General features: G+C 45.2%; 2 protein-coding genes across 2 annotated transcripts in view; one reads left to right on the top strand and one right to left on the bottom strand.

Moving 5' to 3' along the window:
- Positions 1-753: 753 nt before the first annotated feature.
- Positions 754-1287, top strand: LOC144485168 (FANCD2 opposite strand protein-like). The gene has a single exon (XM_078203398.1). It carries the CDS (start codon positions 754-756, stop codon positions 1285-1287), a length of 534 nt encoding a protein of 177 aa, XP_078059524.1.
- Positions 1288-9142: 7855 nt separating this feature from the next.
- The window catches only part of fancd2 (FA complementation group D2), an 89583-nt gene continuing 72888 nt past the window's right edge, over positions 9143-25837 (bottom strand). Inside the window, exons 35-43 of the mRNA XM_078209918.1 lie at positions 25072-25194; positions 22042-22135; positions 21127-21198; positions 20317-20355; positions 17936-18010; positions 15932-16006; positions 13436-13582; positions 11433-11516; positions 9143-9364 (exon numbers count right to left, since the gene is read on the bottom strand). Coding sequence (XP_078066044.1) covers positions 9272-9364; positions 11433-11516; positions 13436-13582; positions 15932-16006; positions 17936-18010; positions 20317-20355; positions 21127-21198; positions 22042-22135; positions 25072-25194 — 802 coding nt within the window. The 3' untranslated portion in view covers positions 9143-9271. The remainder of the gene's footprint in view (positions 9365-11432; positions 11517-13435; positions 13583-15931; positions 16007-17935; positions 18011-20316; positions 20356-21126; positions 21199-22041; positions 22136-25071; positions 25195-25837) is intronic.

Here is a 25837-nt window from a genome sequence, read left to right as displayed (position 1 = left end):
GGGACCTGGGTTCAATTCCCAGCTTGGGGTCACTGTCTGTGTCTGCAAGTTTTCTCCATGTCTGCATGGGTTTCCTCCAGGTGCTCCGGTTTCCTCCCACAGCCCGAAAGACGTGCTGGTTAGGTGTATTGGCATTGCTAAATTCTCTCTGTGTACCCGAACAGGCCCGCCGGAGTGTGGCGACTGGGGGATTTTCACAGTAACTTCAATTTTTTTTCATTCATTCGTGGGACATGGGTGTCGCTGGCTGTCCAGCAATTATTGCTCATCCCTTGTCGCCCTTGAACTGAGTGGCTTGCTGGGCCATTTCAGAGGGCAGTTGAGAGTCAACCATATTGCTGTGGCTCTGGAGTCACATGCAGACCAGACCTTTAGAGATTTCCTAGTTAGTGAACCAGATGAGTTTTTCCAACAATCAACAGTGGTTTCATGGTCATCAGTAGATTATTAATTCCAGATATTTTTTTAATTGAATTCAGATTCTACCATCTGCTGTGGCGGGAATTTAGCCCAGATCCCCAGAACAAAATGTAGTGTTAATGTAAGCCTACTTGTGACACTAATAAAACAAACTTAAAAACTTAGTATATTATGGATGAGAAAGAGCGTGAAATCAAAATAATTTTCAAATGTGATCAATGCAATTGGATTTTTGTTCTCATCGCAAGCATTAAAAGTGAAAAGGTGTTTAATTGACATTTCTTCCCCCCTTCTCTTCATGGACCTGATCTTTCCCGATCTTTACCATCGAAGATGACTGCATTTCAGCTGTGGGATCCTTGGTCTCCATGTGATGAGAATCTTCAGTGGGTGAGATACAGTACAAATCCCACTGGGAAACTAGATGGAGCCGAGACAATCCAGAAGCCCTCACCATCGGACCAGGAGGTGGCCCTCTATCTGCAAGATGACGTGGTAACCGAAGACTGGAATCTCTTGGACGTGCTCGGGGAAACGGGAGAGGCCACTCCCGAGAGTTGTTACAGTTCAGAAACTGAATGCAACGCTGCTGTCGTCATACACAAACCCCATCCCATCAAACTCAGCTCTGTCGATTCAGTGTTTGGAAGAGCCATCACCACCAAAGCACCCAAACGAGCGGGGGGCTTCCATGCTTCAGAAGGCTCAGCTTTCACGGAGATCAGTGTCAGTCCTCCCATGCCCACTTTAACTGCACGATATAAAATTAACTTCATCATGGTGATTTACAGGCAGTTATTAAGGGTCATCACCATGATTTACACAGCTTACCAGAGATGTTTTTACATGTTACAGCATCAAATTTGACACTTGCAAAACTTGTTTCTTGAAAGATTTTTTAAAAATAACTTAAAATCTTAAGTATTCTTTTATTCCCGTTGCCCCTCTCCAGAGATTCCCTTCGGCCAGGGCAGCAGAATACACGCAGAACTTTTCTGCAACTGCTGTAGTTACCGGGTAGATGTGTCTGGTTTTTTTTCTTTGAGGTACAAGCCTGTGAGACATCACAATGGTTCTGGTCTTGAAGCATGTTCCTTCAAACAAAATCATGCGTTGGGCAAGAAACGGTTTAACGTAAGTTACCATTCTTGCTGTGTGTGTGTGTTCAGGAAAAGTTGTCCGAGGAACAGGATGAAGGGTGTAATTTCAGTAAGTCGTTTTGCTCCTGAGAATTGGTCGACCCTAAACCATGATCGAAAATAATGACTGCTGTCTTTACTCAGTCAAATAGGATGAAATTCAAAACATTATTACATAGGATTATTGAAAAAAAAATCAAATTTTAGACATTTGGAATGACCAAAATAAAACTGGCATTTTTATTACTTACCGTTTACATCAGTTTTTTAATGGTTATTCATACAGTATTCCAAGACATTGGATTGTGGCCACAGTTGCTTAGGCCACAATGCCAACTGTGGGCAGTTACCAGGTTTGGGGCCTAGGCACTTCTGAGCAAAGGAAAGAATAAAAGATTCTGCTGTTGTCTATTTATAGTAGCCAATTCAGATGAAATACACATGGCAATACTGCAATTTAACACCCTTCTCCCATTTGGGTGCATAATCAGACGCACTCCCAACATTTGCAGTGCATTGTAGCTCCAATATATTTCATCAGTCCGTACAAATCTCCTACCGCGATATTCCAGAAGGCTTATGATAAGTGTCACTTGAGGTTGAAGAAACTTGGTTTTCACTGCAATGACGGAGGTTGAGGGGGGACCTGATAGAAGTCTACAAGATTATGAGGGACATGGACAGGGTGGATAGTCAGAAGCTAGGGGGCATAGGTTTAAGGTGCGAGGGGCAAGGTTTAAAGGGCATGTACAAGGCAAGTTTTTTTTTACACAGAAGATGATGAGTGCCTGGAACTCAGTGCCGAGGGAGGTAGTGGAAGCAGATACAATAGTGACTTTTAAGGGGCACCTTGACAAATACATGAATAGGATGGGAATAGAGGGATATGGTCCCCGAAAGAGTAGTTCAGTTGGTGCAAGCTTGGAGGGCCGAAGGGCCTGTTCTTGCGCTGCAATTTTCTTTGTTCACTTCAAAGATTATTGCGGAAGATAAAAGCTCGAGGTGTAGGGGGTAACATATCGGCATGGATAGAAGATTGGCTAGCCAACAGGAAGCAGAGGGTATCCATGACTAGGTCCTTTTCTGGTCGGTGGGATATGACCAGTAGTGTGCCACAGGGATCAGTGCTGAGACCTCAATTACAATCTTTATAAATGCCTTTGGATGAAGGGACAGATGGTATAGTTGCTAAATTTGCTGATGATACAAAGATAGGTAGGAAAGTGTGTTGTAAAGGCCACACAAGGAGGCGATAAAGACATATAGACAGGTTAAGCGAGTGGTCAAAGATCTGGAAAATGGAGTATAATGTGGAAAAATGCAAAATTGTCCATTTTGGCAGGAAGAACAAAATAAGCACGAGGGATAAACTTTATTTACTCGTGTCATAAGTAGGCTTACATTAACACTGAATGAAGTTACTGTGAGTATCCCCCAGTCACCACACTCCGGCGCCTTTTCGGGTACACTGAGGGAGAATTTAGCATGGCCAATGCATCCAACCAGCACGTCTTTCCAACTGTGGGAGAAAACCAGAGAACCTGGAGGAAATTCACAGACACAGGGAGAACGTGCAGACTCCACAGTGACCTAACCCGGGAATCAAACCCAGGTTTCTGGCACTGAGGCAGCGGTGCTAACCACTGTGCCACCAGAGCTCTGAGATGCACAGAGATCTGGTGTTCTACTACATGAATCACAAAAGGTTGAATTGCAGGTACAGCTAGTAAATATAAAGCTAATAGAATATTATAGTTTATTGCAAGGACAGTTGAATGTAAAAGTAGGGATATTATGCTTCAGTTGTACAGGACACTGGTGAGACCATATCTGGAGTACTGTGCACAGTATTGGTCTTATTATTTAAGGAAGGATGTATGAATGCATTCGAAGCAGTTCAGAGGTTTACTAGACTAATACCTGGACAGGGCAGATTGTTTTAGAAGGAAAGAATGGACAGCCTAGGCTTTTATCCGTTGGGAGTTTAGAAGAGTGACTTGATTAAAACATACAAGATCCTGACAGGTCTTGACAGGCTGGATGTGAAGAGGGAGCTTCCTCTTATGGGAGAATCTAGAACTGGGGGGAGTCACTGTTTAAAAATAAGGGGCGGGATTTTATGACCTCGCTCAGGCAAGGCTCATAAAATCCCACCCGAGGCCGACAGAGAATTCTGTTCTGTGAGCCTCGCCCGCCCGATTCCAGGGTGGGCGAGGTGGTAAAATTCCAGCCAAGGAGTTGCCAATTTAAGACAGATGAGAATATTTTTTTTCTCTGAGGGTAGCCTTTGGAATTCCCTTCTCCGAAAGGTAGTGGAAGCAGAATGTTTGAATATTTTCAAGGCAGAGGTAGATGGAATCATGATAAACAAGAGCGTGAAGGTTATCAGGGTTAGGCTGGAGGTTTACAGTCAGTTCAGCAATGATCTTACTGAATGGCAGAGTAGGCTCGAAAGGCTTAGTGGCCTACTCCTGCTCTAACTCGCAAGCTGGCCTACATGCGACTCCATACCCAGGGCAATGTTGTTGAATCTTAAGTGTCCTCAGGGATGGGCAATAAATGCTGACCCAGCCAACGACACCCACATCCCATGAATGCATATAAAATATATGGATAATTCGTCGTTGTTAGACTGAGACAGAATTTCACCAATACCAGTAATTAACAGCCTGTTTCATTAGCACCCCATCACTTGCTGTGATACTATGTCCTCATAGCATTTCCTATCTGTTTTGAGTTTAGCTGTGTCATTATTATACAGAAAGATGGCATAAGTGAAGGCAGACATACAGACAAGTCATCATCATCATGAGAATCATAGAATACAATGCAGAAGGCGGCCATTCAGCCCATCGAGCCTGCACCGACAACAATCCTATCCAGGCCCTATCCCCTTGGCCCCACATGTTTACCCGGCTAATTCCCCTGACACAAGAGAGAAATTTGGCATGGCCAATCAACCTAACCTCCACATCTTTGTAGTGTGGGAAGAAACTAGAGCACCCGGAGGAAACTGGCGCAGACATGGGGAGAATGTGCAAACTCCACCCAGACGGTGGCCCGACGCCAGAATTGAACTCGGGTCCCTGGCGCTGTGAGGCAGCAATGCTGACCACTGCGCCACCGTGCCGCCCACAAGTCTATCAATATACCTAGGAGGGGGGAGTAAGAAAAGGGCAGATCAATCCCAAACAATCCCTGCATTGTATAATGTGTCAATGCTTACTGAGCACCAATGATCCTCATGCTCCTGTATGCTTCAGAGACATGGAGAACCTCCAGCAGGCACCCTAAACCATTGAAGTACATACAAAATAGAAACAAGAGTAGGCCATTCGGCCCTTTGAGCCTGCTCTGCCATTCAATATGATCTGATTGTAACCTCAACCCCACATTCCTGCCTATATCTGATAGCTTTTCACCCCCTTGTTAATCAAGTGCCATGTCAAGATCTTCCAAATCCAGTGGCAAGAAAGGTAGACCAAACAGCAGTGTCCTTCCTCAAGCCAACATGCTCAGCATCGACGGGTTAATCCCTCAAAAGCAGCTCTGCCCGGTAGGGCAGGTCACGTGTATATCAGAACCCCAAAGCAACTGCTCTACTTGGAACCCGGTCACAACAGGAGGACAGCGGAAATGCATTGGGGTCGTCCTCAAAGCATCCCTGAAGGGGTCAAACATTTCCACCGATTCATGGGAGATCCTGGCTTGTGACTGATCAAAATGGTGAAAGTTGACTCAGGAATGCAGCAGACACGTCGAGAAACTTTGTCAGGAATGCGCAGAGTCGAAGTATCAGAGAGAGCACACCAGCCTCCAAACAATTCATCTACCCAATCCTGCAAGCACAGTTGCCCTACGTGTTGCAAAGTCCTCAGATTGCACATTGGGCTTTTTCAGCCATCTCAGAATCCATCGAACCATGGTGGAAGCAAGTCATCCTTATCTCTTCTCTTAGGCAGTCCCTAGAGAAGATAATGGATGGCATTGTGTCATGACAGCGGTGGCACAGTGGCAAGCACTGCTGCCTCACAGCTCCAGGGGACCTGGGTTCGATTCCTGGCTTGGGTCACTGTCTGTGTGGAGTTTGCACGTTCTTCCTGTGTCTGCGTAGGTTTCCTCCGGGTGCTCCGGGTTTCCTCTCACACTCCAAAGATGTGCAGGTTAGGTGGATTGCCCCTGCTAAATTGCCCCTTTGTGTCAGGGGGACTAGCTAGGGTAAATGCATGGGCTTATGGGGATAGGACCTGGGTGGGATTGTGGTCGGTGCAGACTCGATAGGCCAAATGGCCTCCTTCTGCACTGTAGGATTCTATGACTGAAAAGTCTTGGGCAATGGCCAGATTTAGTCATTGTTTAAAGAGTGATGTTTCCAGTAAAGAACATTGGATAATGTTCAACCCAATTATTTAACTGGGATGTTCCATAAAAACTCAACTAAAAACCATCAATTAAATCATAACTTTATTAATTTTAATACAGCAGCATAACTTAACAAAAATAGTTTACAATGGTAAAGCGCATAGAGTCAGAAACACAGACACCTTGTTGAGCATCATATAAAAGGACTGCAGGACCTTATCTATTAATTGTTCTGTACTTGCAGTGGCACATTCTCATGTAATACACAGAGGGCAGTGCAGTGAACTTTCACAGCAACTTCCATCTGGGAGCATAATCAAAGTCCAAGGTCAAAGTGGTGTTGGTATGTAATACCTACTTTGGAATCCTCTTTAAAAAATGCATTTCAACTCCCCCAAGTATCCTTTCCTGTAATATGCCTGCCTGATATGACCTCCAACTCCAATTCATAGAATCATAGAATCCCGACAGTACAGGAGGAGGCCATTCGGCCCATCGAGTCTGTACTGGGCCACAATCCCACCCAGGCCCTATTCCCGTAACTCTCATTTACCCTGCTAATCCCCCCTGAAACTAGGGTCAATTTACCTTGGCCAATTAACCGAGTATGCACATCATTGGACTGTGGGAGGAAACCGGAGCACCCGGAGGAAACCCACGCAACACGGGGAGAATGTGCAGACTCCGCACAGACAGTGACCCGAGCCGGGAATTGAACTCGGGTCCCTGGAGCTGAGAGGCAGCAGTGCTAACCACTGTGCCACCGTGCTGCCCAATAAATGTTTTAAATTCTGGGAATGTAACCCTCATCAGCAAAATCAGACACACTGTCTGATGACAAGAGGGCAGCAATGTGATTTCACCGAAGGCACGTCATCACACTATCTTTGCAGCCCACTGCTACCAACTAACTGTGTGTCTGCGTCAAGAAAATACTAATGACCCAATAATTTTGAATTAAGCAATGTCAATAACACAACTAAGTGGAACGTGGTGTTAAAAATTTGAGCTAAAGTAAATAATTTGAAATGAGCTGGCTCTAAATTAAAGAATTTGAAAAAATTAAGGGACACAAGACATGTACTTAGATCACCCGGATCTCCCAAGACTTTGTTTTTGGAAATCTTGTTCGTAAGAATGGCTACACCTTGTATAAAACTCGACCATGTTACTTCATATAATCATCAATCCTGGTCAGGATGCAAAAGAACACATCACAAGTAGCTCAGCCTAAAAGTCTACATATTTTTGTTCATCTGTCTTGTATGACATGAAGTGAGGTCACAGGCAGTATAGATTAACATGAAGTGTGCTATTTAAAGTCACAAAACAGACACCTCATGCTAATATCTGCCACTGCTTACTTCACAGTTCAAAGCCATTGAGCATTTACAACACCAGGTTAAAGTCCAACAGGTTTATTTGGTAGCACGAGCTTTCAGAGCGCTGCCCCTTCATCAAGTTAGTGACTCACCTGAGAAAGGAGCAGCACTCCAAAAGCTCGTGATTCCAAATAAACCTGTTGGACTTTAACCTGGTGCTGTGAGACTTCCTACTGTGCCCCACCCCAATCCAACGCTGGCATCTCTACATCGCTGAGCATTTATGCTGAGCAAGGTGTTCTGGCTTCACATGTCTCAAGCGGAGATGAATTAACAATTTTGTAAAACAGCCTTGTTTTAAGGGATCCTGGGAGATGGCCTTTGAACACAAATGACAGGTTAGCAAATTCACTGATTAAATCAGGCTTATTCCAATGATGCTGCCTCACCATCCACGTTGGAAAGGGTGGGCGAGGTACCTAATCTCTTGCTCCCCAAAGGGAACAGCTGGTTAGTTCTGTGCGAACAAAGAGCAGGGTTGATTATCTAGTCAATTATTCTTTACTTTGTGGGAATGCCCAGCATTCACGGGGGTATCAACCTGAATTCACAATGTCTGGGTCGCCAGTCCAATAATGACATATTCAACCCCCAACCTGAAGGCGAAGAGTAATCATGTGTAACACAAAGAAGCAGCATTGGAGATACATATATATGATCTGACTAAAGTCAGATTATTTACAGGGCAACTTGATGGTGCTCTGACATTCTCGACCACTAATCACATGGTTGTCTAAATGATCAAGAATTATGGCTTCATCATAGAAATGATGTGGAGATGTCAGCGTTGGACTGGGATGGACACTGTAAGTAGTCTCACAACACCAGGTTAAAGTCCAACAGGTTTATTTGGTATCACGAGCTTTCGGAGCACTGCTCCGAAAGGGTTGACTCACCTTAAAGTTTATTTATTAGTCACAAGAAGGGTTACATTAACACTGCAATGAAGTTACTGTGAAAATTCCCTAGTTGCCACACTCCGGCGCCTGTTCGGGTACACAAGGGAGAATTTAGCACAGCCAATGCACCTAACAGGTATGTTCTTCGGACTGTGGGAGTAAACTGGAGCACCCGGAGAAAACCCACGCAGACTCCGCACAGACCCAAGCTGGGAGTCGAACCCGGGTCCCTGGCGCGGTGAAGCAGCAGTGCTAACCGCTGTGCCACCGTGCCCCCATAGATAAAGGAGCAGCGCTCCGAAAGCTCGTGATACCAAATAAACCTGTTGGACTTTAACCTGGTGTTGTGCAACTTCTGACTTTCATCATAGAAAGGAACCCAGTGAAAGGTAAGCAATCCAATGTGATACGGGACATGAGTCACCTCGGTCTACTCTTAATTTGGAGTCTTTGCAATATTTTGCTTGTTTATCCTCGATTTGGGTTTTATTTCCTCTGGTAGCGCATACAACGCGCTTGTATAAAATCCTTCTGTGCATTACTTCAACACTGCTGCTGACCCTTCTGTTCAAGAACAGTTGAGTTTTGAAAAACCGCACGGCTGTAGCTCTAAGAGGCTTTGGGATGTCTTGAAATCACGTAGGCACCATATAAATGCAAGTCTTTTTTTTCTGTTGCACAGAGGAACTTGTGTCAAGCAGCGCTGTGGCAGGGGAAATTAGACCCTGAGCAGCTGTTGAGATATGGCTCACGAAGCCTAAGGTTGGGGAGAAGTCAATGAAATGTGAGACTCAAAGGGTGGAATCGTAGCGGGCGGGGGCGGACCATGCAAAGGTCCGTTGACCTCGGGCAGGAATTTCCGGCCTTGGGGTAAGCGCAGCCGGAAAAGCCCGCCTAAAATCTTCAATGTGTAGAGAAGATGAACACCACATCCCGCCCCAAGCTGTCCAGGATAGTAGGAAGCAACCAAGTGACATGCATCAAGTCATACACGTGCATTTTAAAAACTGAATTTGTAAGGGGCTTCCAGTTACATTGTGCTGAGGCCTTGTGTACAATAAATACAGACCTATTCACTGCCAGAATCTTCACTGCTTTCTTCATCATCCCTTGCGGCTTTCCTTGTATCCGATTCGCAGCCGTCCATATCCTCCTCACTCTCCTACAAGGCAACAAACAAATGATGTAAAGCTTTCTCTCAGCCCACGGTAGATACTAAAGAAAGCCAAGATTTCCAAAGGACACAAGTCATTTATGGGTTATGGCTCAGTGGGTAACACGCCCGCCTCTGTGTCAGCAGATTTTGTTCAAGTTCCATTCCAGAGATTATGTACAAAAACTTAGAAACACTCGTGATATCTTTCGGATGCGAAGTCAAATCAAGTGGATCCGTCTTAAATGGATCACATAGGATTATTTCGACCTTCTCTCACCTTTTACATGGTTGATTGCATGCTCTCTCCATTAGCGTCCAACTGGGTATGACTGAACTCACCAAGTTCCATTCGGATCTATCTATCAAGAGTATCACTTGAATGGTTTCTTTGCCCGTTCCAGCTTTGATGTGCCCCAAGAATCTACCCTTTTTACCTCTTATTTCTTATCGATATGCTACCCCCTCAGCAACATCTGAAAACATTGCTCGTTTATACACACACACCAACGACACCCAGCTTTATCTCATTACTACCTCACTCGTCTCCTCCACTGATGTTAAATTATCAAAACTGTTTGTCTGACATCCAGTATTGTATGAGCAGAAACTTCCCCAACTAAAAATTGAGCAGACCAAAGCCATTTTGATGTCTTCCGCCTCTGCTATAAAAGACCATTCCCAAACTATCGACTCCATCTTTTCCCCCGGCAACAGTCTGAGGCGCAACCAGACTGTTTGCAACCTTGAAGTCACAAATGGCCTGAAGGTGAACTCTTGACCGCATAACTGAGCCATTGCTAAGATCACCTATTTCCATCTCCATGGGACTGCTCGACTCTACCCCTGCCTCTGCTGAAACCCTTACCTGTGCTTTTGTTTCCTCAAGACTTGACTATTCCAACATACTACTGACAGGCCTCTCTCATTCTTAACTTGGTATTACCCTAAACATTGTGCCTGTGTCCTTACTAGTACCAAGTGTCAATCACCTATCACCCCTGTGCTCACTGACCTGCACTCTGGCTCCGGGTCAAGCAATGTCTCGATTTTTCTCCTCTTTATTTTCAAATTTCTCTGTGACAAATGTGCTCATCTAACTTTGGCTTCTTGAGCACGATTTTAATTGCTCCAATGTGGAGATGCCGGCGTTGGACTGGGGTGGGCACAGTAAGAAGTCTCACAACACCAGGTTAAAGTCCAACAGGTTTATTTGGTATCACGAGCTTTCAGAGCCCTGCTCCTTCATCAGGTGAGTGGGTTAATTGCTCCACCGTTGGTGGTTGTCCCTTCAGAAGCCTTGCACGTTTGCTCTGGAATTCCCTTCCTAAACCTCTCCATTTCTCTTTTTCTCCTCTAAGAATGGAATAGATTAGAATCCCTACAGTGCTGAAGGAGGCCATTCAGCCCATTGAGCCTGCACCGACAACACTCCTACCCAAGCCGATCCCCGTAAATCCATGTATTTACCCTGCTCATCCCCTGACACCAAGGGACAATTTAGCACGGCCAATCCACCTAACCTGCACATCTTTCGGACTGTGGGAGGAAACCAGAACACCCGGAGGAAACCCACGCAGACACGGGGAGAACGTGCAAACTCCATACAGTCACTCGAGGCCGGAATTGAACCCAGGTCCCTGGTGGTGTGAGCCGGCAGTGCTAATCACGTTTCTTAAAACCTCTTTGCCCAAGCTTTGTTGTGGAGATGCCTGCATTGGACTGGGGTGGGCACATTAAGAAGTCTCACAGCACCAGGTTAAAGTCCAACAGGTTTATGTGGCAGCACGAGCTTTTGGAGTGCCGCTCCTTCATTGGGTGACTCACCTGATGAAGGAGCAGCGCTCCAAAAGCTCGTGTTACCAAATAAACCCATTGGACTTTAACCTGGTGCTGTGAGACTTCTTACTGTGCCCAGGCTTTGTGTCATCTGTCTTAATAACGCCTTATGTGGCTTGGTGTCAAACTCTGGACACCTCATTATGTCAAAGATGCAAGTTGCTGTTGTTTGTGGGGTGTTTCTTCAACAGTTACAGCAAGTTATTTTACTGTGGCCAACACGCATGCCAGAGCTTACCTCTTCTTCACCATTGTCGGGTAACTCTGATTCTTCTTCACCCCCACTCTCCTGTTGAGATGCTTGGGACAAAATCTCTCCCCCCTGTGTAAAAACAACAGTCAAACCAGTGTACTGAATTATTCACTCTGCTCCAGCAAAGACTTCACTCTGAAATGCTAGTCAACACAAACATGCATACAATTTCTACTGAGTTGACAAGGATAATTGTTGCTCTGTAACAAGTCACTGGGACAGGTATGAAAGGAACACATAATGACCCATTCCTTGACTGACTCTCAATTGCTGTTGTGAAACATCTAGATGTTCAGCTTCATCTTCCCCGCACTCTCTTCCCACACACACACACACACACACACACACACGTGGAAGGGGGGTAATTTAGCCCCTCACCTGACTATGCACAACACAAGGTATTTTCATAAAAGCAAAACACTGCAGATAAAGCTTTTATAAAGTTTATTTATCAGTGTCACAAGTAGGCTTTTGGTTTCTTTGTTTGATATCTTCACAACTCATTTTAAGTTTTTCAAGCTTGTTTATTGGTGTCACAAGTAGGCTTACGTTAACACTGCAATGAAGTTACTGTGAAAAACCCCTGGGCCGCCACACTCCGGCGCCCGTTCAGGGAGGGAGAATTTAGCACGGCCAATGCACCTAACCAGCACGTCTTTTGGACCGTGGGAAGAAACCGGAGCACCCGGAGGAAACCCACGCAGACACGGGGAGAATGTGCAGACTCCGCACAGACAGTGACCCAAGCCGGGAATCGAACCTGGGTCCCTGGCGCTGTGAGGCAGCAGTGCTAACCACTGTGCCACCCATTGATACTGGAAATCTGAAATAAAAGCAAAAAAATGCTGGAAAACACTCAGCAGCAGGTCAGGCAGCACCTTTGGAGAGGATGTTTCAAGTTTCATACGACTCATCTTCGAAAAAGAGCTATATTAGACTTGAAACTTTAACTCTTGTTTCTATCTCCACAGGTGCTGTTCGACTTGCTGGGTTTTTTCAGCATTTTCAGTTTTCGTTGCAAGGTATTTTCAATCGTTAGCTGCCGCAGTTACACATCTGGAGTGTACAATAATACGAGTAGCAAGGCCACTGTAGCGGCCAATTGCAGGCTAGTATTGTTCATGGTATGGAGCATTAAAGGTCTTAATTAAAATGGAGAAACTTGGGTAGTAGCGGGGAGGAAATTGGTGGGAAATGGTAAATGCCCATTACATAACTACCAAGGCTGCAAAGACCAAAACAAAAGATGAGGAGGTAGTGACTGGGTTATGTCATCCTGGGATGTTAAATGAAATCTGCAGATGTAGGGAAAACGAATACCAGAAAATGTAAGGAATTTAGCTCTTGGAAAAGAATAAGTTTGAACGGAAGATGTCCCAAAGTGTTTTAGAGCCAATTCCCACAAACAGCAATGCAATAATAATCTGTGTTGCTGTGCTTGTCTTGAGGGGTAAAATATCCCAGGTCACTAAGGATAACTGACTGTCCCGATCTTCTTCGAAGATGCCATGGCATCCTTTATGTCCACATCAGAGGGCAGACATGGCCTCTCATTTGAAAGACACTCCCACCGACAATGCAGCATTCCCTTAGTACGGCACTGCAGCGTCAGCTTCAAGTCAGTTCTCTGGAATGGGACTTGAATCCACAACCCTCTGACTCAGGCTTCTGCCAACTGAGCCACAGATGATGTGATCATTCCCGATTTCAACAGAGTCGGGGTTGTGTAGGAGGGAATAGTTGTGGTTTAGGCGGAACGAGCCTAACCCTCTAAAAATATGGTAACAAAGAGCAACTGAGACAAACTGATAAGCTTGTCACACAATGCAGTATATAACTGCAACCAAAACAGAAAATGCTGAAAAACCTCAGCAGGTCACAGCGTTTTGTGTTTTTGTTTCAGATTCCAGTGTCCGCAGTATTTTGCTTTTGCTATAACTGCACTTTGTTAAACTTACAAACGTAAATCTACACTTGCTTGTACTCACCTGCAGGTCCCTGTTTTTGAGGTTTCCAAGCCAGAATGCCTCTTGGCACTTGTTGATGGTTAACATTGCTTTAACTCGGCACACAAATAACTCCAACAGCCTCTTCAACGGTGGGACATGATTGGTCAAGTTGGTGTCTTGGTTGAGCTACAAGTCAAGTCAGAAGGGAGGGGAGAAAGTAATTTCATTGGCAGCAGAACCGAGAAAGCCCACGTACTCCTGATTGATAGTCCAGTCGAAAAGCATCAAAAAGCTCTAACAAGACAACATCACCTGTATTTCACTTCCCATTCATGTAAGGCCAGCTGGTCTATAATCTACCAATCCATATCACACCCCATTTTTTGGGGGCACCTTCATTACAAGACGCCCCTGTTTTCAGACACGATCCTTGTATTAGCACAGCTCTTGAAAACGTCAACTGGATTCTTACCCTTTATCTTGAGGCACACCCCCCCCCCACCCCTCCCTAAACAAGACGCTGTACAAGACATGTAACTAAATTATAGATTCCAAACAGACTGGATTTTCTGATCCACTTTGCGTCAATACTGATGGAACTTCATTTAAAAATGACGACTGACATTAAAATAAGAATGACTGGAGAATCGACGTTAATGTGACAACAATTTATGTGTGGGTTATCCATCATAATATTCTAATTTCTTGACAATTGCAGCCATCCAATATGGCGACCCCGACAGCGGGATTTTCCGGCCGTGTTGGCCCATTAATGGGAGTGGAAAATCCCGCCCGAGGTCAACGGACCTTTGCATAGTCCGTGTCCCGCCCACTATGAATCCCATGACAGGCAGGATGGGAAAAGTTTGTCCCGAATCTTCAGTCTGCTGGAACATTTTTTTTATATTAGGTATAAAAATGATTTTACTCATTATAATGCAACACCAGCTATGTTAACACCACCAGTGTGTATTACCTTTCATTTCTGTAAATCTATTCACTGCCCATAAATTGAACAATCCTGGGTGCTTACAGAGCTCTGTTCCATCCAGCACCACAGGTGATGGGGGCAATTCTCTCAAAATAATTCTCAGTGTTGAATTCACGTGAAAGCTGGAGTAAATCACGCTGGTTTTTCCAGTGGGAGTTCAGAGGAGAATCTCCCACGTTCTGTGCACTGCTGAATGCACCAACGAAAATCACATTAAAAATCTATTCCCACTGGAGAGGCCGTCAGCATAGCACTGAGCGGGCCACTGCGCACGCGATGATCTGTTAGCACTGAGACCAGTGCGTGCGCAGTGGCCCCTGTCTGCCAGCCTCCTGATTGCTGGCCAGCCCCAGCGACCCCCCCTCCGCCACCGGCCCGATCGCTGGCCTCCCAAGCAGCACCGCCCCGATCTCTCACACATTCCCTCATCTCCCCCCACCCACGGCAGCCCCAATGCTCCCCTCGCAGCCCTGACCACCCCTAGCAGGCTGCATCCCCCCCTCCCCCACCGCTGGCCAGCCCCAATCCCTCTGTCCCTCAGCCCACGTGCAGAGTGGCAACGGGACCCCCACCACCCACTCCAATCACTCCCCGAGCCCCGCCCCCCAATAGACCCCTTCCCCTTTGGCCCCACCCCCTTGGCACCGCCCCATGCCTGATGGGCAGTGCCAAGGTGCCCCTGGGCATTGGCACTTTGCTCCTTGAGCAGTGCCAGGGGCTCAGGCTGGCACTGCCAAGGTGCCAATGCCCAAGGGGGCACCCCCCTCTCGGCTACCTGACCCTCTGGGAGTCCCCAATTGTCCCCCCTTCACTCCAACGGGGTCAGGCTGCCAGCTCCTCGCAAGTGGGGAGCTATACTAAATCCTGCTGGAGTGAAACACTCCTGGCGGGGAGGAGGGGTGGGAGAGAGAGGCGAGCGGGCCCGGAGACTTCAGACCTGGGCTGCTAATAGCATTTAAAATATATGTAAATTAATGCACATATATCATGCAGCCCCGCACCTATTTCCGACGCAGAAATCTGGCACTGGGAGACACGCTCAGGGCCAGATGCCCATCGCAGATCCCATGGACCGGTGCTTGAACCTCCTGGCCCACTGCACTGATTTTTTGGCACAGCGAGATGGGAGAATCGCCCCCGACAGGTTACTAATAACTTCACTACGGCGGCACAATCAATTCAGAAATTTGTTTCACGATTAAGGAGCCAAATTTCAATCCAAAATGACTGGATGTAGATCTTGTCTTCCCTGGCTAAAAGCATGCTCAATAAATTGGGTTCTGACATTGCCAATGTAGAGATAAAGGCCAGATGTCTGATATCAAGATTTGTTTTCCCACATCTTCCTCATGTTTATCACCCAAATGTGTTTTTCAGGATCCTCGTAGCTCGTCGCATTTAAATTGAGTAAACGATTCCGCTTTTAAAAAACTTAAATTAACAGCGGAGGTTACATCATAATCATTAGACATTCTTGCACGAAACTCAAGTTCATTGATATGATCTATTTCAAATTGCAACAACCTTGTATGTTACAGTAATACCTTGCTATGTCCACACATATGGTGCAACTGGCGAGTGCTCAGCTGTAGGGTTTTCAGCAGACTCTGAGCATCCTCCTTTAAGGAAAAAAAGAGAACAGCCTCAGTACACAGGCTTAAGTTGTGGAAAGAAAGGATAACAGCTGTTCTAATTTAAGAAATAAAGTTACAAGTTCACTTACTCTGAAAGTGAACTTGTAACATCAATCCCCTGCCCTCTCTATCTTTATGCTACAGTAAAACTCTTGCATCAAATCAAAATCCAAGCCAAGAGTTGTTTTGGTCATTCCAAATGCAAGAACGGTTCTGCAGCTGCACAATGAGACAACACAGTCACTTCCACTCTGTTTGTCCACAGCTCCTCACTTCAGATGGGTGATGCGATGGCACAGTGGTTAGCACTGCTGTCTCACAGTGTCAGGGACCCGGGTTCGATTCCCCAGCTTGGGTCGCTGTCTGTGTGGAGTTTGCACGTTCTCCCCATGTCTGCGTGGGTTTCCTCCGGGTGCTCCGGTTTCCTCCCAGTCTGAAAGACGTGCTGGTTAGGTGCATTGACCCGAACAGGCGCTGGAGTGTGGCGACTGGGGGAATTTCACAGTAGCTTCATTGCAGTGTTAATGAAAGCCTTTCTTGTGACTAATAAATAAACTTCACAAAAACGTAAGAGGCACTTTCCACAGGGACACAAGGATGTCTGCATGATGTTGCTCCAAGCAGACAGTTACAGAGCAACATTGTCAGGTGCCTGGAGCAAATTCCTCGCCTGATTCCTGGCTGCAGGAATGGTAAATAAAAATGAAAATCGTAAATATATTATAAAACAGAAGGACGCCATTATTCTAAACATTTCTTCAACTCTAGTTTTTAATGTGTTGTAGAGATAATTATTGACTATCTAAATGAAACATAGAAATTCTGTTTTGTCTGTGAAAATCCTCAGCATATATGTACTGGTACGGACATGTACACATGTACTGATACATATATGTACTGATACGGACATGTATATATGTATTGATACACATATGTATTGATACGTGTATGTATATATGTACTGCTACATACATGTATATATGTATTGATACACATATGTATTGATACGTGTATGTATATGTACTGCTACATACATGTATATATGTATTGATCACTGCATGCATGGTGTTCAGATTCAGCCTCCAGCATTTCCATTGCTTCAACTCTCAGGATTTCTGTTGCAATCTTGCCTCAATGGGAGAACTCTCATACCCAAATCACAAAGATTATGAGTGGGATTTTCCGGCCGCGCTCGCTCCAAAACCGGAAAATCCCACCCGAGGTCAACAGACGTTTGCATGGTCCTGTCCTACCCGCTACGATTCCCCTGGCAGGCGGAACGGGAAAATTCCGCCCTATGGGTTCAGGTCCCACTGCAGAAACCTGAGTATACAATGAAAGCTGAAGTGCCCACAGTTCTGAGAGCATGCCGCAGTTTGAGGAACCCCCTTTTTGGACGAGCTATTACACCGAGGTCCTAACTGTCCTCTCAGGTGGACGTAAAAGACCCCATGACACTCGCTCGGAGGGGAACATGGGTGTTCCCCACAGCATCCCAAGCGGATATTTATCCCTCAATCAACATCACCAAAACAGATTATCCAGTCATTATCTCATTGCTGTTTGCGGAAGCTTTGTGCGTGCGAATTGGTTGCCACATTTCCTATTCTGCAACAATGGCTAAATTTCAAGAGTATTTAATTGGCTATAAAACACCTTGGGGCTTCCTGAGATCATACAAGGCTCCATTATAAGCGCATGTCCTTTATTTCGGTAACTCAGTCAGCAGCTAATTAATTAGCTGTGGACTTGCATCACTTCCATTTTTTGTTTATGGTCTCCTCTGACCATTTTTGAAAGCGTCCATCATTAAATTACATTTGGACCATCTGAAACCAATTGATTAAATTGAGGCTTTGTTTTTAATTTCTACTTATTTTCTACTAAACTTGCATTGGGTGTGGAAATTCATACCCTGTGTTTCTTGAAGCTGTTGTCAAGGAGCGGCATGCCTTGCTTCAGAAAAGATTCAATGAAAAGGCGTCCATGCTGCATCACAAAAATATAACCATGCATTAGACTAAAATACTATAGCAATTGTATCTCTGTAGAACTAATTTCTATAAAAATTATACATTATGCGCAAAATCAAAGAGTTTAATTTGATGTCATTTATGGCGGACCGATGGCAACATACTTTCCGGTATATTACAAGTAGTAATTAGGACAAAACTTCAATTTCATAATCCTCACAATCAAAGTCTCGGTCACACACAATGAGGGATAACCAACAATCACAGGCTAGGCATTATCCTCCGTGCGTTGCAGGAAGGCAGATTATGTTATAGAAACATACCGCAGTCATTGCATCCTGCCCTCTCATTCCTTCTAAAAATAGGTTCAATACCAGCGCTGGGAGACACGGTGGCAAAGTGGTTAGCACTGCTGCCTCTCAGCGCCAGGGACCCAGGTTCGATTCCCGGCTTGGATCACTGTCTGTGCGGAATTTGCACGTTCTCCCAGTGTCTGCATGGGTTTCCTTCAAATGCTCCGGTTTCCTCTCTCAGTCCAAAGATGTGCGGGTTAGGTGGACTGGCCATGCTAAAGTGCTCCTGAATGTCCCAAAATGTGTAGGTTAGAGGGGTTAGTGGGGTAAAATACGTGGGGTTACAGGGATAGGGCAGGTGGTGGGCCTGGGTAAGATGCTCCGTCAGAGACCTGGTACAGACTCAAATGGCTGAATGATCTCCTTCTGCACCTTAGGGACTCTATGGCCGGAATTTTACCATCCTGCCGGCCACATGAATCGGAGCAGGCAAGGGGTGGACCATGGAAAGGTCCATGGGTTGGGTTGGGTTTTATGGTTTTGGGACGAGCGAGGCGGTAAAATGCCACCCTCTGATTCTATGATATGAGTTTGTAATCTTGTTGACACACCAGTGAAATACTACAGAAATATTTTTTTCAGAGGCACAAAAAATGATTTGCATTTATATAGCATTTTTCATGACTCAAGGACAGCCCAAAGTGCCAATCTAAGCACAATATCCCACTGCTGCTTGAGAAATAAGTCTTGGCCAAGTCAGCGGGAGATCTCCTGCTCCTCTTTCAATACTGCCACAGGATCTTTTAAATCCACCCGAGAGAGCAGACAGGCCTTCATTCAGCATCTCACCCACAAAGGTGGCAACTCTGACAGCACAGCACTCCCTCGCTACTCCAACAGAGTCTCATCAAGATTTTCTGCTAAATTCTGTTTAAGATTTAAAAATCCCCAACCTTGGTTAGTACTGCTGCCTCACAGCGCCAGGGACCTGGGTTCGATTCCCGGCTTGGGTCACTGCCTGTGTGGAGTCTGCACGTTCTCCCCGTGTCTGCGTGGGTTTCCTCCGGGTGCTCCGGTTTCCTCCCACAGTCCGAAAGACGTGCTGGTTAGGTGCATCAGCCATGCTAAATTCTCCCTCAGTGTACCCGAACAGGCGACTAGGGGATTTTCACAGTAACTTAATTGCAGTGTTAACTTAAGCCTTACTTGTGGCTAATAAATAAACTTTTTTAGTTTTACTTCAAACCCAGGAGCAAAACAAGCACTTCTAAGCCAAGATGCGGACGGCATGGTGGCACAGTGGTTGGTGCTGCTGCTTCACAGCACCGGGGACCCGGGTTCGATTCCCAGCTTGGGTCACTGTCTGTGTGGAGTTTGCACATTCTCCCCTGTGTCTGCGTGGGTTTCCTCCGGGTGCTCCAGTTTCCTCCCACAGTCCAAAGATGTGCAGGTTAGGTTGATTGGGCATGCTAAATTGCCCCTGAGTGTCCTGGGATGTGTAGATTAGAGGGATTAGCGGGGTAAATGTGTAGGGTTGTGGGGATAGGGCCTGGAGTGGGATTGTAGTCGGTGCAGACTGGATGGGCCGAAAGACCTCCTTCTGCACTATAGGAATTCTAAGATTCTATGAAGGTTGACACACATTATTCACGTGAAATGCTAAATTCAGGTCTTGTCGATTTGTTTAAGCAGATATTAAAAATACAATGATGTGATTCAAGGAGCAGCAGCAGTTCTCCCAGTACCCTGGTCAACATTCTCCTCTCACCTAATAAAGCACACTCTCTGTGGATGTATGTATCTTAAACATATATTGTAGGATGCTGCTGGTGAGGAACAGCTACTGCTTTTGCCTACGCAACAGGCATCACACTTCAAGGAACAAAGTAATTGATCACATTACAATTGATTAGCACTTTGAGATGTTTTAATGATGCAACAATGTACCATACAAATGCAAATTATTGTTCTTTAGAAAAGCCATTCAACGCACCATTGTCAGACAAAAACAAGTTTATAAGTTGATTACCTTGAGACAAACAGCCAAGACAGGTCTGCTGTCAAATATCTGCATGGTTAAAAAGCATGGTTAATGAACATAAGTACAAATTTCTTTGACGTATGAGCAATGCAAACAACAGATACTAAAACAAAGGTTCACAATATAAAGCCAAATAAACAGACAGTTGTTACACAACCTGCAATAGGCATTAGCATGTGGCACTATAGTAATGCTTCAATCTCCTATTCCCTCTGGAGTTTGATCTCACCTGCACCGGTGCAGGTGAAACAGAACAAAGAGAAAAACAGGAGTGAAAATCCCAAAGCTCTTTTAGCCATGTCCTTGCAGGCGATTCAGTGCGACACTGGTGAGGAAGAACTCAACCCTTGCTGCCTTAACAAAACACTACTCTGTGAGTCAGAGAACACTTCTGCCCATAAAGGGTGACAGTCCGAAAGACGTGCTGGTTAGGTGCATCGGCCATGCTAAATTCTCCCTCAGTGTACTTGAACAGGCGCCGGAGTGTGGCGACTAGGGGATTTTCACAGTAACTTCATTGCAGTGTTAATGTAAGCCTACTTGTGGCGATAATAAATAAACTTTAGAAAAGTTTGGAAATCCCTTCCACAAACAAGTGTTTAAGTTAGCTCAACTGCAAATTTTACATCTGAGATTGATAGACTTTTGTGAACCAAAGATACTAAGGGACATGGAAAGGGTCAAGGAAAGGGAGTTAGGTGGCTGATCACCCATGACCTCACTGAATGGCAGAACAGGCATGCCGAATGGCCTACTGTTAATTTCTTATCCTTATCAAAAACTAAATCACTCTGTTACCTTTACGAGATTTACTAGGATATGGAAATCCCGCACAGCTACATTCCATCGCAGCAGCTTCTCTATCTGCATCTGAAACCAAACATAAGTCAGTTAAAAGAGAAACTGCCTTTAAAAATATAATGTGGAGATGCCGGCGTTGGACTGGGGTGGGCACAATAAGAAGTCTCAGGACACCAGGTTAAAGTCCAACAGGTTTATTTGGAATCACAAGCCTTCGGAGCGCTGCTCCTTCATCAGGTGAGTGGAGTAGCTAATGCCTATTGCACATCCACTCACCCGATGAAGGGGCAGCGCTCCGAAAGCTCCTGATTGCAAATAAACCTGTTGGACTTTAACCTGGTGTTGTGCGAATTTTTACTTTTAAAAAATATGTATATTTTTATTAAAACAGTCACAACTTTTCTCCATTGCATATCATTCCAGTGTTCCAACACGAACAACTCCCTTCATCTCATTGCTTGTAAATGACAGTTCCCAACTTCACCAATACAGTTTCCATGTTGTACCTGTTAAGTGTTCTTTTGTAACTATTCTTGTCCATCATTCCAAACCTTTGTATAAACAGGTTGCACAGGTAATTTAATAGTCAATGTCTGTATGGTGAAGGCAGGCAAAAAAAAGAGGCAAGCACATCTCATCCAGAGTACAAATATATCAAGTACTCATCAAAAATTTACCAAACAAAAAGCTTCTTCCCCCTCCCTTGATGACTCCTCCGTGATGTGTGCATTATTTCTGGACTGTTTTGTGAAGGTCAAGTCGACTGTACATCCATTAAATCTTTAAAAGACAATCTACTGTTGTTCTTTTATTCAATCTTGTTGCCATGTTTGCTACTGGTGACAGGTTTCCTTCCACAGGATTCGAACTGCAGTGCTGCAAGATGGTGGAATGTCAACAGATCAACCTTACCTCAGCTGGATCAGACTGCAGGCCAGCTGAAATGTTCTTTACCGACTTGTCCAATTCCCTCATCATTACTCGGTAGAAAACCAGGAACGTTTGCCTGTGAAGAAATTAAGCAGATCATTTCACTGTTTTCCTAACCTTAATTCCATAATTCAGCTCGGTATCTTCTCTCAAAAGACAATGGGCGAGATATTACGGCCTCACTCGAGTGTCACCAGAAATTCCCACCCAAGGTCAACGGACATTTACGTTGTCCCCATCTCACACCTACCGATTCCATGGCGGGCGGGGAGGTAGAATTCCAGCAAATGATTGAAAAGGGTGGCAAACCTTCTGATGATGTTCAGTATGCAGCTAAAGTGAGGGTGACCTCGAGTTTTTAAGTTTATTTATTAGTGTCACAAGTAGGCTTACATTAACACTGCAATGTAGTTACTTGTGAAAATCCCCTGGTCGTCACACTCTGGTGCCTGTTCGGGTAACACTGAGGGAGAATTCAGCGTGGCCAATGCACCTAACCAGCACGTCTTTCAGACTGTGGGAGGAAACTGGAGCACCCGGAGGAAACCCACACAGACGCAGGGAAAACGTGCAAACTCCAAGCCGGGAATTGAACCCAGGTCCCTGCCGCTGTGAGGTAGTTAAGAAAGCCCACCAACACCTCTATTTTCTCAGAAGACTAAGGAAATTTGGCACGTCAGCTACGACTCTCACCAACCTTTACAGATGCACCATAGAAGGCATTCTTTCTGGTTGTATCACAGCTTGGTATGGGGCTCCTGCTCTGCCCAAGACCGCAAGAAACTACAAAAGATCGTGAATGTAGCCCAATCCATCACACAAACCAGCCTCCCATCCACTGACTCTGTCTACACTTCTCGCTGCCTCGGCAAAGCAGCCAGCATAATTAAGGACCCCACGCGCCCTGGACATTCTCTCTTCCACCATTTTCCATTGGGAAAAAGGTACAAAAGTCTGAGGTCACGTACCAACCGACTCAAGAACAGCTTCTTCCCTGCTGCTGTCAGACTCTTGAATGGACCTACCCTGCATTAAGTTGATCTTTCTCTACACCCTAGCTATGACTGTAACACTACATTCTGCAATCTCCCGCTTCCTTCTCTATGAAAGTTATGCTTTGTCTGTATAGTGCGCGAGAAACAATACTTTTCACTGTATGTTAATACATGTGACAGTAATAAATCAAATTAAAAAACCACTGTGCCACTGTGTCACCCTGATACGCAGTGGTGTTGGGCTTACACTGCAGGGGAGCGCTGGAACACATTAGTTTCCTGCCATCTGATGGCACCGTTTAATTTAGCTCCAAAGCATCCAGAGGGCGGCATGGTAGCACAGTGGTTAGCACTGCTGCTTCACAGCTCCAGGGACCTGGGTTCGATTCCCGGCTTGGGTCACTGCCTGTGTAGAGTTTGCACATTCTCCTCGTGTCTGCGTGGGTTTCCTCCGGGTGCTCCGGTTTCCTCCCACAGTCCAAAGATGTGCGGGTTAGGTTGATTGGCCATGCTAAAATTGCCCTTAGTGTCCTGAGATGCGTAGGTTAGAGGGATTAGTGGGTAAATGTGTAGGGATATGGGGGTAGGACCTGGGTGGGATTGTGGTCGGTGCAGACTCGATGGGCCGAATGGCCTCTTTCTGTACTGTAGGGATCTATGATTAAGCACCAATAAAGTATAACCCTACATTAATTAAACATCTATTTAAATACATTGCTTAACGCTAACCACTATATGTGCTCTTCCACTTTTGAGGACTAGACTCAAAAGAATACATCATGATTGCTCAGTACTACTGTGATCAGCTACTAGCTTGTACAATCCAAGCCAAACAATTCAAGCTAATATCATTGGATTGGCGGTCTTCTCCACTTCCCAGCCTTGGGTGACCATCTGTGTGGAGTTTGCACGTTCTCCCTGTGTCTGTGTGGATTTCCTCCGGGTGCTCAGGTTTCCTCCCACACTCCAAAGATGTGGAGGTTAGGTGGATTGGCCATGCTAAATATATTGGATTGGGGGGATAGGGCCTGGGTAAGATGCTCTGTCGGAGAGTTGGTGCAGACTCAATGGGCCGAATGGCTTCCTTCTGCACCATAGTGAGTTTATGATTCCCATGTCATTATACCCTCAATATGGCAGCCATGCTATTCCTTGGGTCATTCCACAACCGTCAACAAGCTATCCCCATGGCAATTCCACAGATAATTCACAGCTTCTGAAGATATTGTATTAACAATGGATAATGAAAGCTCAAATTCTACCATTTCTCTGCTCAAAACAATGTTGCTACATCTTAGCTTGTAGGATTTGATATCCCCCTCCCCTATTATTTTTGTTGTTTAAGGTGGTGACTCAGAATGGTGTACAATTTTAAACACAGTAAGAGTTTTAACAACACCAGGTTAAAGTCCAACAGGTTTATTTGGGAGCAAATGCCATTAGCTTTCGGAGCGCTGCTCCTTCGTCAGATGGAGTGGAAATCTGCTCACAAATAGCAGATATCCACTCCATCTGATGAAGGAGCAGCGCTCCGAAAGCTAATGGCATTTGCTACCAAATAAACCTGTTGGACTTTAACCTGGTGTTGTTAAAACTCTTACTGTGTTTACCCCAGTCCAACGCCGGCATCTCCACATCATGAGTAGAATTTTAAAGGCATTTTTGGCTCTAGGGCACTTCATCTTGGTGAGACCGGAAAAAAAAACAAGTGTTGAGATGTTGACGTTAATACAGCTCTCATCAGAAACCTGCAGCAGGTAACACTATACAATGATCGTGAGCAAGGAAATCATCATCTTTCTACGTACTCAAGTACATGAAGGGATCAATTGGAGCACGCGATCATCTCCCCCTCAACTGAGAACTGCTAACTAAGCAGAGGCTAGTTGGCAGAGGAGGAGATGAAGGTGGTAAGGGAGTGTTTCCAGCTGTTGCAACATCAGGCAGCTGAACTGTCTGATTTCAACTCATGGTTGTGCAATAACTGACGTTGGCAGAATCGGCAATCCACTCGCACCTGGACAGTGTTGGAAATGTGTTTGAGCTTCCGTCCTTGGTCGAATTCAACAGCTCAGGGACTCCCACACCAGCAATTTCCTCCACAGATTTCAACACATCATCGGCATGCTTCAGGTAAATACTGCGAACATGGCAAAAAAAAACAAAATTTACCCATCAGATTACTCCGCGTGAATCCGAAATAACAATACTTCACGCCATTTGTGAATCTCCTCCACACAACACTCCCTGGTAAAAGAGGAAAAACAAACTACATTCTCCAGGCCTGTCAATGCAACTATTTAAAAGCAAATTAGCAACCTGAGTGATATGGAGTAATTCACTATCCAAAATCTATTTGCTTTGGAAAGTATATGGTCACTACATCGCAAAAAGCACGCCGAATATAGTTTCAATGAACATTCCAGGCCAAAAATAAATTTAAAGAACACGTTATCTATTAATAAACCAACTCACTGCTCCCGAATGTATTCCATGTGCTCAAAAATAAATTGTCATTGGCAAAATATACTGATGTATAAATATTCTGGGCTGAAGGGTGATAGAATGCAGTTCTGTCTTGTAAGTAGCTATTCCCGGCTAAATTGCTAATTCCCACAAGATTATTCAAATGAGAGAAGAAATAAAAAGGTAGAGGAACGGTATGGGAATTAAATGTGTATTTGGGACTTCCTACTCATTGTAAAAAAAACAAGCTGCCGTAATACACTGGAGCCCACGGATGCCATAGATTGGTTGGATTTGGATTATTACCTGAAAGCGAT

The sequence above is a fragment of the Mustelus asterias genome, chromosome 3 (genome assembly GCF_964213995.1).
Source record: "Mustelus asterias chromosome 3, sMusAst1.hap1.1, whole genome shotgun sequence".
Taxonomy (NCBI): domain Eukaryota; kingdom Metazoa; phylum Chordata; class Chondrichthyes; order Carcharhiniformes; family Triakidae; genus Mustelus; species Mustelus asterias.
This window is presented reverse-complemented; position numbering and strand designations above follow the sequence as displayed.

What these genes read in the sequence shown, in the direction of transcription:
- LOC144485168 (XM_078203398.1), top strand. Translation starts at nt 754, where the DNA reads ATGACTGCATTTCAGCTGTGGGATCCTTGGTCTCCATGTGATGAGAAT.